Consider the following 19782-nt stretch of genomic DNA (forward strand, 5'->3'; position numbering starts at 1 on the left):
CTTGACTCTGCAGTAGTAAACTAAACAGCCCCTTTTGGACATTGAAAAATGCTTCTAACTCCAAGCCTTTCTGAATGATACTTTTAACTGTATTTTGCTTTCCTCCTTGGATTGTTGGACTGAATGGGGATTAAACAGGTGCTAGCTATCAGCATAGGTGGTAGGAACCCTGGAGCTCTTGGAAAGAGACAAATATTTGTTGGTTTTGGGTTGTTTTTTTTTAAGCTGATCAGACAATGGGGAACTGAACTGTCTGCTTTCAGCTGTATCAGCCTTATTTGACAGTACCTGAGCTTTGCCTCCCCCAGCTGCTGTGCTGCACTAACACGTCTCCAAAGTGATCTAAAGGGACATGCTGCTCCCTTGGTTATCTTTTGAAATGTCTAAAGTCCCTGCAGAGAAGTACTCGCCACGTTGCCACATCTGGCAACCTTTTCCCTAAGATAACAAATCAATTCGGTGACAGTAGCCACAGCTTTGCCTTTTCTCCCACTGCCCATTGACCAGTCACTGGAAGCTATCAGACCAACAGTGCTGCAGGTAAGGAGAGGCAAATCTTAGGTCTATTACATCTGTCTCCAAGAAAGTGCAGTCTCCATCAGCCACACACGGTAGCACTGTAATTCATGATCATGGCCACTGTACTCCACATGGGGAGGAACAAGGTGCTCTTGTACCTTGCTGTTGCCAAATAGACTTGTAGTCTATTTACAGGCTGGGGCTCACTGGACTAGATTCCCCCTTCTATTAAGCTGCTGCTTTTTTCGCAGCAGTGGGCTGAATAGCTCACCTCTTGAGTCTTTACTTCTGGACTCAGAGGCGTGACACGCTGACCCTCCAGCTACTGCCTATTTCATATACTGAGAGGAGTATTTTAAACGAAGTGTTTACGGTGCTCTCTCCCCTGCTCAAAAGTAGGGCAGGCATTCCAAAGCCTTCCTGTAATAAAAGTCAAAAGTGTAACACACCATTAATACTCAAGAATGTGACTTGCACTCTATATCCAGGGCAGTGTCAGAGGCAGCAGCCCTTCCCAATGGTGGGGAAGGGCTCCACATGCACATTCTCTGCTCCTGCTCATTTGTCGAGTTATTTTGGCTTGACAATAGATGGCATCATAGCACATGTTGGAGCACCACACATCCCAGTGGCACTGGGGGCAAGGGAGTCCCTCTCAGCTCCAGCTGGAGTTCTGCAGTTCCTCTCGGAGCCATGTTGGAAGGGGCTGCCCAAGTCTGTTCATCAGCTTGGATAATTCAATGTTGTGCTCGTGGTAGAAGTCTCTTAGGAACAGCCGTGACTGTGGAAAACACAGACCACATTAGTGGAAAATGTTACCCTGGACACGTGTTGTGTAGGTCATCTAGGACACAGATGGTAGGAAAATCCAGGTTGGGTTACTGGGATGTTTCTACATCTCTTGCTGCCAACAGATTTGAGACAGTTACTTACCAAGGAATCCATATCAGGGTACTTTCTTCCTTTACTCTTTCCTAGGCATTTAGTCTTTCCTCCATCTAGCAGCTGGCACCAAAATCCTTTTGCTTCATCAAATCTGGAAAGGACATTTGTCTTTAAATGATACAGCCACATGCCCAATTAGTAGCAGCAGAAATTAAGTAACTTCTTAACCATTTCCCATTTCAGTGTTTTACAAATTGGGTTTGGGTTTTATTTACTTATTTGCTCGTGGTTTTGGTTCCTTTTCTTTTGGCACTTGACTACTTTGACAAGAAATCCATTCCAACTGTGACTGTCTCAGCTTTATGCACATTTCAGAGGCAACGTAGTGTTAACAGTATTTGTCTGTTAAGATGGGGGGGGAGGAATAATAATGTTTTAGTGTATGTAAGTTCTTTTAAATCTCCTCATTATAATTGAGAAGTATTAGAACCACCCCCTCCCCACCCCACCAAACATTTGAAAAGTCAGTGTTTCTTTTCTTGTTAAAACACAGGTATAAGGCAATGCTGGGAACAGTGTCTGAGTCTGGCCTGGCCTGTCCCCTCAGATGGCCAAGGAGGAGTTTGAGGTTTGAGCAAGGCCCACTACCAAACTCTGAGGCGAGCCGACCATTTATTTTCTGACCCTGGCTGAAGGGTACTAGCCGGTACCACGATTCTAAACAGTCCATTTACTATCACCACAAGTGCTCCAGCAAGTAAGGCTGTCAAATAATCTGACATTTCTAAACCTGCCCTTCCCTGGGGAGCATGTGCCATCCCTTTGAAAAGACCTGTAGGAGGAGAACTGAATTGGTTCTCCTCTCTTTACTGTTAAAGGGCAATTGCCATATGCCTACACGCACGCACACCACCCACCACCCTCAACAAGCATAGGCTGTGAGAGCAGAGATGTGAAAACACAGGTTTCAGCTGCAAAGAACAATATTGAGGATCTCCCCTGAAGACTGTCAACTAGCACTTAATCTATTCAGATTAACTGCACTTGCAGTATGGGCAACATCACAGTAATGGCCGAGTAACATCCTTCAGCTTATTAGCAGTGGGGTAGTGCCTCTACTAACACTTCCTCAGATAGCTCTGGGCACCTGTCAAGACCATGTCTTCTGTAATAATAGACTCACTATTTCAGAACTGTGCCATGTGTCCCTAATCTCCATCTGGTTGCAGATATGAGCATCTTGTCACACATTTTTAATCTATCTCCTCTACTTTCTGTCAGATGTAACACAAAGCATAAGGAGTGCTAATAATTCCAGCACCTTTTCTGAAACCATGCAGACTAAATGGAAAACATCATAGTTACTGCTGTGAGCAACTTCATGCTTCTCTGTGACAGTGACAAAAACACACCCCTTTTCCTATAATTTCTTGAAAGGCTAAGCTATGATTTCAGTCTCAGCATAGCATCTCATGCTATCGGAACCTAATTTTAGTGTTAGCCGTACCTCTGAAACCATAGCAGGTCTTGTAGTCAAATTTTAAGTCTCGTATACTTCAATTCTTCTAGAGTGTTCATTAGTATCACACTTGGCAAAGGAAGCATCCTCACAAAATGATTTCCCTACCTGAGGGCCTGGGTGTAGTTGAACAGTGGCGTCACTCCCAAGAACTTCTGGATGTTGTCCATTACAGAGGCAGGATTGTGTCTCAGCTCCTGACCATCCACAATGAGAAGCTGAAAAGACAGCAGCCGCCTTAGCCTCTAACAGCCTGTGCTGAATGACACCCGTGAGCTTCCTGCATCTCAAAACTCCCCCTGGCCCTTGTGAGTGTGAGTAAAGGCTGCCAAAAAAAAAGCCTGTTTGTTCTAGAGCAACACAGTGAGGGGATGTGGCCCATTTGTCACCACAGATAGATAGAGAAGTTATAATACGGGCCACAAGTACCATAAAACAGCAGACCTTGACAGGCTTTGCTTAATAAACTTGCCTTTGGCCAACCCCCCTGTAACTAAGCACTAAGGCCCAGCAGTAGCACAATTTACAGACTGTCTTTGGAAACCTCATATGTCCTTTTTAGATGCCAGCAGCCATTGTGCTAAGTATTCTTCTGTAATCTCTGAGTATTCTCCTGCTACGTGTGTGATAAACAATAATGAACAACATTTGTACTAATAAATTACCCATTTCAAAGAACAAACAACAAAATAGACACATGAACTGTGTTCTGGGGAAGGTCAGAGACCTGACCCATAATAAGTGGACGGATGGTGTGTCTGGCTCTATCATTCCTCACAGCAGTGACCTCCAGAAATAGCAGGGCAATGAGATGTAAGCCCAAGAATGTTTTCCCATGTCTCTTTTAGTCTTGGCAGATCTGTCACGTACAGTTTAGGCTGCTGCTTTGGCAGAGAATATAACAGACTAAATGGGCTTATAAGCCTTTGCTGGATTATAGACTGAGGATAACCCCAGCAGCAGAAAGAAAGAAACTTAAAGAAACATATTCTGACTCACACTGTATTAGACAGGTTATAAATTTCTTTTGAGTTTAGAGACGGCAATGTTCTGTATTGTCTGTTAATGGACATTGTGCAAATTTATACACAAAACATAGAATCCTGACATCTCTGCAGTGAAATTCCCCTTAACAGGCAGCTAAAGGCTTTGCAACATAGGAACTAAGAAGTGGCAGAGACACAGAGCCTCTCTTTAAAGCAGTGAAACTGCAGCAAGTAGCTGAGTGCCTACTGGGCCTGAAGAGGGTCTCTGGCCAACATGAAAGGAAGGGAGCGCTAACACTGCTGAACTTCTCAATGCTTTGGAGCTCTCCAGGAGATCACAGTATCCTTCTGTACCCATTTACTTTTACAAACACACTAAGGTGCAAAATTGGAGTATTCAAGCCTGATTTTCTTATTAGCTCATAATAGGAGGAAGCAAGTGATGGCTTTTGTTCCAAAGACAAGACAGGAGGTCACATGAAAACAATGGGCTGGAGTGAGTGGGTAACCGAAGCATACACACATGTAACAGTTTGTTACACTAAACCTACAAAAGGCTCCACACAACAGCCTGTACTGCCAGGCCTCCTACCTGCCCAGAGGGGTAGTATGTTAGCCAGCGCTCTAGGTGGGTTGAATACCAGCCAGGGAGCAGGCATCGGCTTTGCAGGTTGCGCAGTTCCTGAGGGGCCTGGGATTTTGCAGAGATCACTTGGTAGAAGGTGTAATTGAGTGCCACAGGGTCATTGTGAGCACGCTGGTGCTGGAAAACAAACTGAATTTAGGAGCAAGAACACAGAATTCCGCCTTACGCATCTCTCTGCAGACCCCCACTGACTTGGCTCAACCACCCACCAATGCCTTTGTGTGTAACTGTCCACACTCTGCAGGCAGCCTACCTCACGTCCCCTGGCCCCTCTAGGGAGATGGATCCACAGGATTTCCACTTCACCCCACCGGAATACCTCTCTGGCCCTCACCCACAGAACCACGCTGGGAAGTTACCTGGTACCACGAATAGGCTCGGTCAGCAGGGTTGATCAGAACAGTAATGATTTTGGCTCGAGGGAGCAGGGCTGCACCACGTTTTGGTACCACCTCTGTGTCAAAGTAATTGGCACTCTTCTCAAACATGAAGTCTGTGCTGGCATTGGAGGGGATGGGAAAGAATTCCATGTACCTGCCAAACAGATGGGACACTGGTGAGCAGCTTGGCCCAACAAAGAAATGGCACATGACAAAATGATGCCCTTGTGCCTCTTGAACAGACACAGTTCACAGAACAACTGCAGCTGGCCAGGAATGCAGTGAATGGGAAAATGGGCACAGAGCTGGCAGAGGATAAGGAGCACAACATGGGAAGTTGGAGATGATAAAAGAGCAAGAAAGTATTTTGCTGAGAGTGTGCTCCCCAAGTCTTTGGCCAGTGGAAAGAAAAGGCTGAGGGTAGGGTACTAGTTCTAATAGAAAAGAGGTTCAGTCCAAGAGTAAGGCCAGAATCAGCTGCCTGTCCTGCCACTGACTGGTTGTTTAAACCCACCTAAACCTGTTTAAACCCATCTAACTCACATGTCTCTCTGCACATCTGTCCGTAGCTGAGGCGCAGAGTAAAGATCACAGGAGCTTACATGGTATCTAAGGCATTTGAGTAAGGCAGAGGGCAATGTGTGGGACAGGGCACTGCAAAGTACTAGAAGACAGATCTGTTGAAATTTAAGCTATACAACTAACTCAGATTCCATACTAAACATAAAGATTCTTGCATGCGATGCAACACTCCAGTCAAGTTGTATGACTTTTCCAGGAGATGCACATAAAAACCTATGCTGTCTAGGCCTGTCAGCTAGTGCAACAGTTCTGTCGTGCTTGACTCCTGTGAGCTTTGCTCAAGTACTAACCCCCTTGTGATACTGACACCTTTTCAGCAGTCCTCTAAATGATCAGAGAAGTCAGACAAAGACTCCCAGAGCTCCTGGGCAAAGAAACGCAACAGCAGAATGCCTTGCTGCCACACAGCTGCCCTCAGAGCCATGCATGAGGGAGCACAGTGCCACAGTTGACCTGAAGTCAATGCTTTGAGCAAGAAACACCTTTGAAATGTCTCTGCCTGGAAACACAGTGGCATAATTGTGACACTGACAGGTGGAAACACGTTAGCATACTTTTACACTTAAAGATCAAGGTATTCATGTGAACACTGGAGCCAATGTGAGGAATGCAGTGATGGCTGGAAGTCTGAAGAGCCCAGAACAACAGGAGGGAGGTTATCCCCTCTGCACTGCCTCTTAACTCAGAAATGACAAAGGACTTTTAGTGCACTGTTGTCTGTTTTGCATGTCAAAGGAAAAGAAACCTCATGACAGCAGAGCATTCAACAAAGACTGAGTTTTTAAAGCTCTATCATGCCTACAAGTCTCTTGGTGAGCAGGCACTGAAATCAGAAATTACCTGTCCTGGTACTAAGCAGTTGGGTTAGCAGAAAAACAGAGCATGCGCTGATCAATAGCTATGAAAATAGCTGCTCAGAAATGCAGAAGCTACTAAGGTGTCTGAGGTGGACATACAGAGAAACTCAGGAGAAAGCAACGTAATACGGGTGAATTTGGCATAGAAGAGCACCTGTCAGGGTTCTTACCAATCAATTCCTTTATGATAGTTGGGTCCATTGAAAAACTGGATCTCCTCGAAGGTGGATGGACTTGGGAAGTTACTAGTGACCGCTGGATGCATGGTCAGGAAGAAGTGCACAGCTGTTGTGCCTGCAATAGGAACGGGTTAATGGGACCAGGGTTGCACATGACACTTGGCTGAATGAAAAGCTTTACCAGCACTGCAAAGCACAGTCCCCAGATGGGCACACTCCTACTGCGTGTGGCTAACCCACCCTTCCCTCATGCAGGTTACAATAGTGGTGACACCAAGCACTGAGATTGACCCTGACTGAACAGTTCAATCCCATGTGTCAGCTCATGCAGCTGATTTAAGTGACCTCCTTAGCATGACAGCTGTCACCCATGTTGGTTACCCCCACTGGTGGTACACTGTCGTGTGGCAGAATGCGTACCTGCCAAACACAAAGCAGCCTGGGCACTGCAGGACAGTATCACGTGTTTGGGAAGGAGGTGTGCTAGGGGCAACATTAGTGTCCTTGCATGGGAGTTCGGCTAGAGGTGCCTTGGCCTGCCTCTGCTGTAGATGTTTTTCCTTTTACTCAGCCAAACCCAATAATCCTGCTCAGCAAACAGCTGTAGCCTCCAGCAGGACGATAAATCAGCCAAGAGAGGGGTTTCTTACTGTGCCATTTCAAGCAGCTTGGGCCATGATACAGAAGGGCTCATGCTGCACACACACCAATAGAGCTTCACAGTGACAGAGGCAGGAGACAGCAATATGGCTGGGACAAGCTTCCTCCCAAGGCCAGAATCATTGCTCCCTGTGTGTGGTTTCACTGGGCTACAGAGAAAGCCAAGGCTTGAAGACCTGGCTTTGGCTGAAGATTTTGTTCTCTTCAGCCTTGAAGGGACTCCTAGTACAGTATATACAGCCATATCGCTGCCAACCACAGTACCACAGCACTTAAGAGGTGGTGACAGAGATCAGACAAAAGAGGATCTCTACCTCCCACTGACAGTGACATGGAGCATGCAGTGGGCACACAGAGCTGTCGCAATAAAAGCACTAGGGGGCATTCATTGGAACCTTTGCCAAGTGCCTGTGTTTAGCCCTGCTGACAGCTGATGCTTGTGCTACACTAAGAAAAGTCACAGTTTCTCTCAGCTTACCTGGAAAAGCCAAACCAGCTCTGCAGGTAAGGCTTTTCTCTGCAAATCAGGACTGAGCCAGCCACAGTGCCAGGGTGCAAAGTGCAAACAGGCTTGCCAGATTTAGGTTAGAGCAAACCTGAGATTCTCTGAAATGTCCTCTGTGGTCATTTGGCAGCTTGCAGAAAGGAGAGCCATACAGAACTACTACACAGACCTTTCCAGCTCTCCTCTCTGGAGGAATGACAGGGAAGCTGCAGTCTATCTTTAGATAAAGTATTCACATTACCAGTTTTCTGCGGTCCCACGATGAGGAACTTGGGGAGTCGATCACATGTTTTCTCTTTGGACCAGATATCCTTGTGCCTCTTATCATCACAGGGATTCTGCAGCACAAGTGACGGGATTAAGCATTACCACAGGAGCTAACAGAAAGGGGAGGAAAAGCTGGAAGGCCAGTCCTCTCAGGAAAATGCTATTAGCATATGAAGAACACTTCAGAGCCACACTGCTACCCTGCCAGTGTCACAGATACTTAACTAAAAACACAGGAACGTTGTCCACAAGCTCCAGGGTGACACCAGAGCCAAGGTCCCTCTGAGAGAGTTAACCACTGGCCTTGCCCTGTGCAGTCATGCTGGCCTGGGCCACTATGGTAGTACAGCTCAACACCTGTGAACTTCTGGCAGACAGACAACTCTTATCACCTTCAGTTAATTTCATCTGCTCATTACCATGCAGAGAGCTGCTGCACTGGGACAAAATGGAATAACCGTGTTTTAATTTAACGAACATGAATTCTGCAGTGTGAGATTACTTTCAGATTAATCATATTAACATGCCTGCAAGCTCCTCCGGCACCAAACAGGGTTCTTCCTTGCACACTTAACATCTCACAGCAGCTTGCTCTAATTAATATAAGTCTTTTAGTGACCCAAGTGCCTGCAAGCCTGCTCCCCAGTCACTTTTGACAGCCATCCCTGACCCTAAGCTCACCCCATGATTGTGTCCTGCTGCTCCTACTCCCCATCCCTTCCACCCTGCAATTTGCCACTTACAGCCTCAAGCCACAAAGGTTAAACCTAAAAGCTTTCCTCATTACCCCTCTGTGCTCTGGATCAGCAGTCTTGCCGCACTTTAAACATGGGACATGCCTCTTCAAAAACCACCAGGAGCAGTTAAAGCTGCCTTCTCACCTGCCACAAGGGATTCTTCTCCTGAGGAAAGATTTCAAAGTACTTCTTTGCAAGTTGGACAGGGGGCAATGTCTGCAGGCGAAGGTTGGTCCAGCACTGCACAAATTTCACCAAGCTCTCAAAAGTGTACAGTCCCAGACGGTCATTCCCATAGTTGGACAGGTGCGTCATGAAGATGCTGATCTGAAAACAGGGAAGACATGGGATAAATCAGGTAACAGTACTCATTATTCTTAGCTCAATTCCACTGTCAGCAAGAGGCTGTTTGCATCTCAGACTGCTCTGGCTGTCTGGGTTGATGGATGTTCATCTGCCAGGATACAGCACTGCCTTGATGTAGAGCTTGCAAGACAAGAGGAACTCGGGAGAGGAGGTCACAGACCTCCCAGTAAACCCTGGGAATGTTGGTGGTGGAGTGGTAACTGAGCCCTGGATGCAAATCCAGAAGTTTCAACATCCCAAATCAAATCAGGGACTCCCTCCTAGTCCAAACCTTGCAAATCTTTCATGGCAGAACAGGAGCTTCCCTTCCTCTCCCCAGGGCACAATCAGAGCAACCTCTCTAGCTGCAGTGAGCAGCCAGGAGAGCAGGGGAGCAGGCCAGGGAGAGGAGCAGCATGCTGCAGGCCAGGGCACAATGGTGCAAGGACAGTTTTCACAGGAGTTATTTCTAGGCCCACAGCCTGTCAGCTTTCATTCACTTCAGAGCTGACATCTCAAGCGTAAAGGAACAAGTGGCAATTCACACTGTAAAATACAAACAAACATATCTGGGGATCTGAACAGGGGCTGCAAAGAGACACTGCACTAGGACACTGTCCTAGGAACAGACATCAGCTGATAAGGTTTTAGCTTGCAAGAACCTTCAGCACAGGCAGCCCCTGAAAAATGTCCTGCCAAGCCTGAGGATGAAAACCCTTGGGCAAAGTGGCACAGAACACCCATGGGAGCATATCCAGCACTGCAGTGCTCAGGAGCTGCTGTGCTACCCCTGCCTTGCCAAGCCATCTCTCAAGCGTTTCCCTCCTGTCTGTGTTTCAGTACTTTGGTTTTTGAGAAGGAGTGCAAAAGACTGTTGTCAGCTTGACACTGGTGTATGGCTTTGACAGGTCCCATGGAACTGGGCATCCTAGTGCCCGTAACACAACAGCATTTTGCCAGACATAAAGCAAACCATGGCTACAAGTTAGGAAAACAAAAGCAGAATACCAAGACCAATGGAAGAATTACTATGTGGATGATTTAGCACTCCCCAACCAGTGTCTGCTTGTGCAGGGAGGGAAAGAGACCTCAGTCACAGTAGGGGCATCCATTGCTGCACAGTTCAGGTCTGAATCCTGATGATGCCAGGAAGATCAGGAAGCAACAAAAGGCTTCCCTGACAGGGGCAGGAATGGCTTTCCCACTAACAGCAGGGGAAGAGAAAAAGAGGGAAGCAGGAGACAGATGGTCTCGGGATGAAGAAATTTGCTGGCACTCAAGAAGTCTGAATTCAGTCTTTTGCCCAGTGTCACCACAGACTGGTCTCAGTGACCAGTTTCCTTCTGGCTTCCTACAAGCTGATAGAGAGGCCCTGACAGACAGGCTCTGGCACCTCCACTTCAAAGAGCAGTGTGTGCTTGGTGCTGCTGTGTAAAAAGGAGATGGGCTAAATATAACACAAAGCAAAGGACAGGAAGATCTTCAGTGTAACTGCAGGGCCATGCCATGAGGCACATAAGGTGCCAAAGGATGTGTCTCATGTTGCATTTTTCCCATTTCTGGGGAACGCAGGAATGTGGTGTGACAGCGAGGGCTGGCTCATCCCTTTGACTTGCCAGTGAAACGTTCAGAGGAAAAATTTGCTGCATGAAGCATGTGGCTCACTGGCATAAACCAAGCACTGCAGCAGAGAGGACACAGGTCACCGCCTGGGGTCCCTGCAAGGGCTCCAGAATAGAAACAGCCTGCATGTTTGCATTCATGAGATCAGGAAAGCAACCGTGTCTCAAGAGTAAACACATTCAACTAAAAGGGCTCACACAGGTAATGCTTTCACCTGCAAACAGCCCCAAGGAACTGGATCTAGAAGACAAGAAGACAAGCCCAACCAAAGGGCCATTTCCTTGTACTTGTGAGGATGCAGTCACGTCCTGTAACACACAAACACTGTTCAACAAGGCCTGGCTGCGTGCTCTGCCTCATCACAGCTACTGCTGCCAACACTGCTCTGAGCACAACCTCTGACATAAGCTACACTGAAGTCCCATCTCTCCCTCCCATGCACACCCAGGGACCAGCTTGGTAATAACGCCTCTTTCCTCTCCCCTTCCCTTCCACTGTCAGCATGCCACGGTTTCCCTTCCTTTGCACTGAGGAAAGATGAGAGGAAAGGTCACAGGGAGCCTAGAATACAGAAAACAAGTGGGTATGAGCACCCCTGCAGTATGTAACAAGCAGCTGTGGGCACAGCAGTAACCTAAGCAGCCGCTTAGTGTGAGCAAAAGCGTTTGTCAGAAGTGATCAGCCTGTCTGCTGGTATCAATGGCTATTCTCCTTCCTGACATCAGACCTTGTTCACCAGTCAGAACATCAAACATCTTCTGTTTGCACTGTGGAGTTAATCACATGCATACAGGCTTGGAGACTCCTGCACGTGTAAACACACTCAAAGGGAGCTGGAAGCACCAAAAAGGACTGAAAGAGCCTGGTCCAAGTCTGCTATGGATCACTGCTGGGGCTGCGGGGCTGGCCAGCTTTCCATCAGGTCTATGAGATGGCTCTATCAGCAAGAGGAATGCAAGGGTCTGAGTCACCGTGCAAACACGAGCAATGAAGAGGAGCTTAGAGCACAGTACTCCACTGCTCACAGAGAGAGAAATGCTGCATTGCCAAAAGGGAGCAAAACTGTAAACATCAGAATCATCTGAAGGTGCCTGAAAGAGTTTTAAAGTCACCACAAACAGCCAACAGTAAATCTGACAAATAAGCTCACCCTGTACCAGAGCACAGTGTTCCCAAACCTTCTGGAGCACAGATCACTGCCAGCTGCTTTGACCATCACAAACTTACCAGCAAATTTTAATGGGCAGCTCTAGAAACCATGTTTCTATGAACTGCTTGTCACAGCAAAGATCCCTGGATTAGAGCTCGTAAGTTTCACAGTAGCTAGTTCTGCAGGCATTCTTTAAGATCTGTCAATTACCAAGTGGGACAAGGGGGAATTCACCCAACATATGGCAACAGAAACCCAGAAAAGCAATGGTCACAGAGAAGAAAGCAGTTTGTTTCCCTTTGACCGATCACTCCGTATGTATCACAAAGGACAGCCTTCTCCTTACTACACACTTCTATTAAGCAGATAGATGTGGTCCTGTGCAAAGATAACAATTGTGTCTCAGCTGGCAGGCACAGAAGGCTGGCTTCTAGACCTTGGGGGTGGAAGGTTGGCTTCCAGACCTGTTAAGTATGAACCCTTACAGCTTTTTACCTAGGGCTGTTATAGACCCATACCTCCTGTGGATCATACACCAAGGCAGAGGTGGTCACAGGCTAACCTTCAGAAACACAGGGCCTGTTTGTAAACTACAGCCTGTTTGTGTGATGCACCCAGAGCACACTGCAAGGGTCTTTTCGCTATCACAGTTCTACTTCAAGGAGATCAGAGGCACTAAGCACTAGGAAAAGCTGGAGACAAGAAAGAATTAAGCTCATTGAGGGAAAAAGCTTGAATTTATGATTCACACTGAGCCTCTAGAGCCCCGACCAAAAGTAAATATATCTGCATATTCAACCCTGCAAGAGGAGGAGAGAATGAAAGAAAACATCAGGGAGAAAGAGCCACTGAAGTTACATGACAAAACCCACCGAAAAGAATTCAATGACTGGGACCAGTACTCCAGCGTTCTCACCTAGGAAGCTAGGCAGAACCAAACTACTTTCTCTCAGATCTGCTTGCATGGTTTTTTTGCCCATATTCAGGGCTGGTGGAAAAGATAAAGGAGAAGTAAGAAGGTAGAAATTTAGAAGTCATGGGAAAAGAGATTAAACACCATTATATTTGGGAGTCGCTACATTAGAGGTAGACATTCTAAAATCACTATCTAAACTTGGCAAGCCGATGTCCATTCAGAGAAAGGGAAGACAACAGATGCCAAATCAGCTTTAGTAAGAAACAAATTTAGGTGGGGAATCGAGAATGTTACTGTACAATAAAAAAGAACAGCACGTTTTCCTGCTGCAGCCAACAAGCAGGAATGTGAGGGAGTGTGAAGGAAAAGAGCTACAAAGATTCATCTCCTAATTCCATACATTCAGGATCTTCTAAAAATTACTGCCTTTTTTTTGTGTGTTTCTCTTGCCACCTAGTACATCTTCCCAGCTTTAATGGGGAGTGAGAAACTCATGTGATCTGTCATCCGTGGCTAAGAACTGGGAAGGGACTGCATGGTGTTGAAGGTACTACTTTAGCTTTGTGTTTCCACTGAACTGTCAAGTATTGGAAGGGAAATAGGAACACCTGTGTTAGATGCAGATCCCCCCAAATGCCTTAGGGTGACTACATCACAAAAAAGGCACACAGAAATTGTTCTGAAATGCATACATACTGGAAGAAAGGAGAGAACACTGCATAACAAAAGCCTAGAGAAAGCAATTATTGCAACCAAACTCATCAGTGAGCCAGTGGAGAAGCCAACAGGCGGCAGATGCGCAAGGGACAGAAGGAGCCAAGGCACATCTCACTTCTGATTCATGAAGATGCAGTGGTCTTGGTAACACCCACTCTACCTTGCGCCATGCTCACTCATTGTGTCACCCTGGCTAGTTTCTAACACTCAACACTGATGAGCCCTTGGCAATGTATAAAGAAAAACATCATTAACTACAAGTACTTCCTTGGCCCTCTTTTGCACATCTCCTTACCATCACACTGGAGATACTGAGTCTCCCATAAGATCTAGTCCTTTCCCACATCAGGCAAGATACCCATGCACCGATTCCCCTTTCAGATGAGCTTACTGGGTTTAGGAGCACCGTCAGGAAGAGTTCACCACCACGAATGCTCTTGTCCAACTCCTTTGAGCCACCAGGATACTCATTATAGAAGATAGTGTGAGTAAAAAGACCACAGGTCTGTCGAGGCAGGACCTAGCAATTATTAGAGAAAAGCAAAATTAGGCAAGAAGCAGGTGCAGCAGGATCTACCAGCGAAGTGTCAGAGCAGCACTCTGGATCAATATCAAGAGTAAGGGACATAATTAACATGGGTTCAGAGGACTCTTTTGGTATTCCTCCCAACCATTTACTCATCACAGTGCAGACAAGCGAGTGGGATCTCAGTTTAGTCTTGTTGTGCTTGGTTCTGCTCTCTGTTCAGTACTGACCTCTGAATTGTACTGAGAAACACAGAAACTGGCTGTAGCCAAGCTTTTTTCCTCTTTGATTGACTTAAGCAATTTTGGAAACACTGGTGATAATAAGATTAATGTCTCTGATATAGGTCACTACCAGACCGTCCCTTGGGCAAGAAAGTGGGCTCTGCTCACCCAGCTGTGCTCACCATGATTCCATTATGGATGAATCCACGCCGGTACCGGGCAGGGCGCAGGTGTGGGTATTCCTCTGTGCTTGTCACTTGGATACTCCAAACAGATTTCCATGCCTCATAGAGTTGTGTATGGACAGGATAAACCCCAGAATGATGGGGGGCTACAGCATAGCCCAAGTCTGTGGGAATCCCATGCTCCTGGAAGCAGAATATGCAGCCTGATCATTCAATATTTAACCAAGATCCTTAATAAGGAACATATTTAGCAATCAACTCAAAGCTGGAGCAAGGTGACAAAGCAACATGAAAACTCTCTGGATTGGGAAACCTGAAATACTGCTAGTAACTTCTTGTTTTATGCATCTATAGAAGTATAAAGGTAATTCTGTATCAACCAGGATGTTTAGCACTGGTAACAGCTGCTGTAAGAACGGTGGTGTAGCTTCCAGGTGTGACAAATGAGATTAATTCACAAGCCTGAGGTCAGGCTCCTTGGTTACTGCAAAGTAATCAATGCTGTTAAATGACATATCTCACTCCCATAATGCCTAGATCTGAGCCACTAGAGGAGGAAAGCAAAATTTCCTTAACCAATATAGAAGGAAAGGAAGATGCCTGGGATCCATCTAGTCTCTAGCAATTCAAATAAAAGCAGACATGTAGCAAGGGCCTATTGAGGGTGGAGATATGGGGCCTGGAGCTACACTAAAATGACAGGAAATATCTGAATTTCATGGGTTTTAATTCCACCGTGTAGTTCTGGTAACAATATGAATGATGACAGCTCTGTCCTGGTGGTGTACAGGAAAACCAGAGCCCCTAATGAAGCAATAACCTTCTCCTTCCCACTGCTAGCCTGTTTAAATATGAGTAATTGTGTTCTGTGCTTTGTGTCTCTTTGCAAAAGACTGCACTGTTATTCAACCAGGAAAGGGAGGAGCCTAAATTGTTCTATAATGCTGCAACTGTGCTCTGAATTCAAGATCATTCCTAATCTATGTCATGGGAACACAAGACAGCAGCCTGCTACTTCCAAGGGGATTACCATCAAAAGAACCAAACTAGAGGTGAAGAGGACATTTCGTTTCAGAGAAACACGTATGCTATACTCAGCTCTGGGCTGCAAGTATCAAACAGACATTGTTCCAACAATGCAGGATGTTCAAAGCTTCCCCCTCTGCCAAACCCAGGGAATTTCCCCTGCACTTCCTAGATAACTAGCTTCTTTAGCTAGAGACCAGAAGTAAGGCTGTTAGCACACAGAGCATTTTATACAACCAACCAGGTGACTTCCTTACAAAACCACAGTGCATAAGGATGGAAACGGAAATGCTTTTTCACTGCCAGAGTCTGTAAATTAATTGGATTTGGATGGAAATGCTACAAGTTCACACCTCAGCAAACAACAGCCTTGGGATTTGCACTGTGGAATGTAGCGGAGCTGCCTGGGGCCATGCAGGTGCCAGGAAACATTCCCATTTCACAGGCAGGCACAGGAATGGTGTTTCTTGCCTGAAGCCAGCAGGAGCTGCACACCGATTTTCAGAATTGCCTTTCTTAAATGCAGCTGAGTTACCAGACCAGTATTTGTGTTCACTGGGGCCCGAACTGCTATCCCAGGAGAAGAATGTTTAAGGATTAGTACAGTAAAGTAACTAAACTGCGATTCCCCTTACCACAGCAAACTGCTTGTTGAGCTTCATCTGCTCAGCCAGCACAGTGACGTTGTGGAAAAGGTGAGGTTGCATGTGACTCCACATGTGAGGGAACCACCAGAACTCCTTCCTGTGTTTGAGCAGCATGTCATCCCCTTCATCTTCCTCATCTGTACCTACAGAGTGCAAAACCAAAACGCAGAAAAAGGGCTCTATCTCTCAAAGCAGTGGCTGAGTCCTCCCAAGAGAGAATCATGCTCTCTCCAGCGTGGTACACATGCATATGGACTTGGAGGCTGTATACAGGCACTGGGACAAAAGGGTGCCAGGGGCTTACCTGTGTGATAGAATTTCCCTGAGAAGCCCAGGTTGAAGGTGAAATTTGGGACTAAAGTTCTCAGCTTATTCTGGGTGCTCAGTAAAGCCTGTTTGAATGAAAGAAAAAAATAAATGCTCATATTCAGTTGCTCTGTAACATTTCTGTGTTTTGCTGGTGCCCAGTTCAGTCTGAAAAGGTACCACATGGCTAAGGCACTGTTGTCTGTGGAGTGAAGCAGCATAGCTAGGCATTCCATATAGAGTCTCTGAAGTAGTCCTGCTGTACTAAATGATGCCACTTTAAAACCAGTCAGATGATGCTCTCTACTTCAATGTGGAGGACCCAGAGTGCCTGTGCTAAGGCAATGGAAAAATAAAATCTCACTTCCAAGCAACAGATCCCCTACTCTTAACATGTTCAACCTCAATGTCCTGTTCATCTCCTACGCTGGCTGGGACATTACCATCGAACATCTGCCCTTTCTCTGAGCCTTTGTGTTAATAAAAAGGAGGATGGGGCAACACAAGGTGCACAGTTGAAGGAAGTCAATAGTGTCATGAACAGTAACTAAATGATCCAAAGGGAGGGGGATTTATTTAGAGAGGAAAGGTGGATTTGCAGAACTACCTGTGAAAGGAGTCCTGCTATGGAGATATTCTTTTGTATCAGAAAAGTTTCCTGGATTCTGGAAATAGAAATTGAGGGAGCTGGCACTCACAGTCATCAGTTCTCCTACGGGTTCTCTCCTGCTCACTTTGTCTGCTTTAAATGTCCGAAGTAATTGCTCTAGCCAAAGGGAAGGAGCCTTGTGGCACAAACCAGAAGGTCCAGCAGTGAACAGAGCAAGACAGACAACCTTGGCAGAACAAAACCCCCGAGGCTCAGTATGTCCTAGACAAGTAAGACGCAAACTAATTCCAGTCAAATCTCTTCTGCTGGAAAACAATAAAAAAAGAGAGCCCTGAGATGCACACACTGCTGCTATCTGTGTGCTTCAGGGAATGTGTCACTGGTGCAGCTCCCATGGGAGGAGTTCTCAATCAAACAGGGACCTGGCAGGAGGGCTGCTGGCAGGTGACAGAGATAGTCCTTGCCCAGGCAGTTATTTAGGTGTTAATAGCTTTTCCAAGGAAGCAATGGATGAGTGGCTACACCAAGGTGAAGGTGATGACCTCCCAACAGCAGACTTGGGCTAGATGCGAACACATAAGCAACTTGGCACATAATACTGGGGAAAGTGCTTTCCAAACTGTGCAGGGGAGATGGGCAGATCTTTCTGCACCAGCTGCCCTTCCCCAGTGCAGCCCCAAGAAGCACAAAAGGGCACTACAACACTGCTTTCACATGGCTCACACTCTATAGGCATTGTTTAGGAACACTGCTCCCTAGGTGGTGAAAGCGCATTCACAAATAGAGACTCTCATTCCGTGGACCCTTGACACCCAGCACTTAAGGACAACCTGACAAATCACTGCTGTTACTCACATTTCAAAACAGTGCTGACTTCTGGGAGTGCAGAAGTTGAGCAGTATTCCCAAGGCAGGCAGACCACGACCTCTCCACACAGCAAGGTGTGAAGACCAGACATTATTTCTGCAGCGCTGCAGACAGGCTCAGTGCTCTGAGGGAACCAAGCTTTCAGACTTTTCCCTAGAGACGCACTTAATGCCCGGTTCCTACTCCCCAGATTCACGCAACACTGACATCAAATGCAGCCTGGGACAAATGTCAAAGATCCCAGCTCTCCATAGCCATCTGCCTACCATATCCATAGCCCAGGCCCCACCCAAGAGTAGCATTTTGAAGAATGTATTGCATGACATCTCCAGAACCTATCATACATGTAAGTGTTTTTAAAAGCTGACATGCCAGCAGCACTGATGGCTGAAGCCCCCTTTGCTGCACAAGATCCAGAATAGGCAGTGGGAGGTCACGTTCCCCTCATGTAACTCTATAAAGCGCAGGGACTCATCAGAAGCATCAGAGAGCACAGACTTCAGAGCTGTGCATCTCTTTACAGAGAAGCACCTGTCTGTCCTGCTGGATGACAATATCACGTCTCATCTGGGACCACCACCTTGAACACATCACCCAGTATCCTGGACAGGAAAGTACAACTTTTGTGTCTTGTCTCCAGAGCTGTCCCACACATCACCTCTCTGCTGCTCTGATAGGCACATCCAGTTCCCCAAGCCTGGGTAGGTAGGTGGAGGGAGGAAAGACAGCGGTTAAGAGGCTTAGCATTCCTCTGCACAGAGGGGGATTTAAAGCCTGGGTGGGGTTACCATGACAACACATCTGTCTGATGATAAATCCCAAAAAGCCCAGCAATCCTTTGTGTCTGGCGAGGGACCAGAGAGGAACCATGGGGGTCCCAGGAATTCCAAGACTATGGAGTCCTACCTTCCTGGTTGGTTTATTGCTAATCTTGTGCCAGCCCTCTGCTGATGCTGGATCCTTTTCACAGCCACATCCATAAGGTGGCATGGAATAGGTTTGAAGCAATCCCCTGCACAGGATTAAAGAGATTAAGGTGCCAAGTAAAGTATCTGGAAATCTATTTCATCATTATGTATTCACTGTTCCCTAGCACACTGGTTCAGAGGTGTGTGAGCTGTATGTATTAAGGTGAAACAACAGAGATGTGGGAATAGGCCAGGAACATGACTCTTCTGCCTGCTCTGACACCTCTGCACTATCTTTCTTGCTTCAAGTAGGATGAAGATGATAGTACTAATAATGTCTTACAGGTGAATCAAGTGGCATTTCATTTATATTCATAATGTACTCTGATATTTTATATTAAATGCCATCAAGAAATACAGAATAGGCTATCCATTAACAGCTAGCCAGATGTGCCTATTTGTGCACTGGTGAGGCTGCACCTTGAATACTGTGTTCAGCTCTGGGCCCCTCACTACAAGGGAGATACTGAGGTGCTGGAGTGGGTCCAGAGAAGAGCAACAAAGCTGGTGAAGGGTCTGAAGCATAAGTGTGATGAGGAATGGCTGAGGGAGCTGGGGTTGTTTAGTCTGGAAAAGAGAAGGCTCAGGGGGAACCTCATTACTCTACAACTGCCTGAAAAGAGGATGGAGTGAGGAGGTTCCTGGCCTCTTCCCAAGTAACGAGTGATACAACAAGAGGTAATGGCTTCAAGCTGCACCAGGGGAGGTTTAGACTGGGTATTGGGAGCAGTTTCTTCTTCAGAGGGTGGTCAGGCATTGGAACAGGCTGCACAGGGAAGTGGTAGAGTCATCGTCCCTGGAAGTGTTCAAAAACTGTGTAGACAAAGCCCCTAATGACATGTTTTAGTGGTGCACATGGCAGCACTGGGTAACAGTTGGACTTGATGATCTTAAAGGTCTTTTCCAACCTAGCTGATTTTATCATTCAAGACATTTAGTTGTTCCCATGG

At 46.5% G+C, this 19782-nt stretch overlaps 1 protein-coding gene across 4 annotated transcripts in view; it reads right to left on the minus strand.

Moving 5' to 3' along the window:
- Positions 1 to 210: 210 nt before the first annotated feature.
- Positions 211 to 19782, minus strand: part of NDST2 (N-deacetylase and N-sulfotransferase 2) — a 135533-nt gene continuing 115961 nt past the window's right edge. For all 4 annotated transcript variants that reach the window (XM_061344197.1, XM_061344198.1, XM_061344200.1 and 1 more), the window contains 12 exons: positions 16386 to 16473; positions 16070 to 16224; positions 14406 to 14591; positions 13865 to 13993; positions 8867 to 9049; positions 7960 to 8056; positions 6545 to 6668; positions 4915 to 5089; positions 4502 to 4672; positions 3032 to 3141; positions 1453 to 1555; positions 211 to 1300 (listed from right to left, as the gene is read on the minus strand). In XM_061344197.1, the coding sequence (XP_061200181.1) occupies positions 1175 to 1300; positions 1453 to 1555; positions 3032 to 3141; positions 4502 to 4672; positions 4915 to 5089; positions 6545 to 6668; positions 7960 to 8056; positions 8867 to 9049; positions 13865 to 13993; positions 14406 to 14591; positions 16070 to 16224; positions 16386 to 16473 (1647 nt within the window). In that variant the 3' untranslated portion in view covers positions 211 to 1174. The remainder of the gene's footprint in view (positions 1301 to 1452; positions 1556 to 3031; positions 3142 to 4501; positions 4673 to 4914; positions 5090 to 6544; positions 6669 to 7959; positions 8057 to 8866; positions 9050 to 13864; positions 13994 to 14405; positions 14592 to 16069; positions 16225 to 16385; positions 16474 to 19782) is intronic.

Source organism: Neopsephotus bourkii, unplaced genomic scaffold (assembly GCF_033783945.1).
Source record: "Neopsephotus bourkii isolate Nb327-2 ecotype Australia unplaced genomic scaffold, CSIRO-AGI_Nbou_v1 NB_196, whole genome shotgun sequence".
NCBI classification, from domain to species: domain Eukaryota; kingdom Metazoa; phylum Chordata; class Aves; order Psittaciformes; family Psittacidae; genus Neopsephotus; species Neopsephotus bourkii.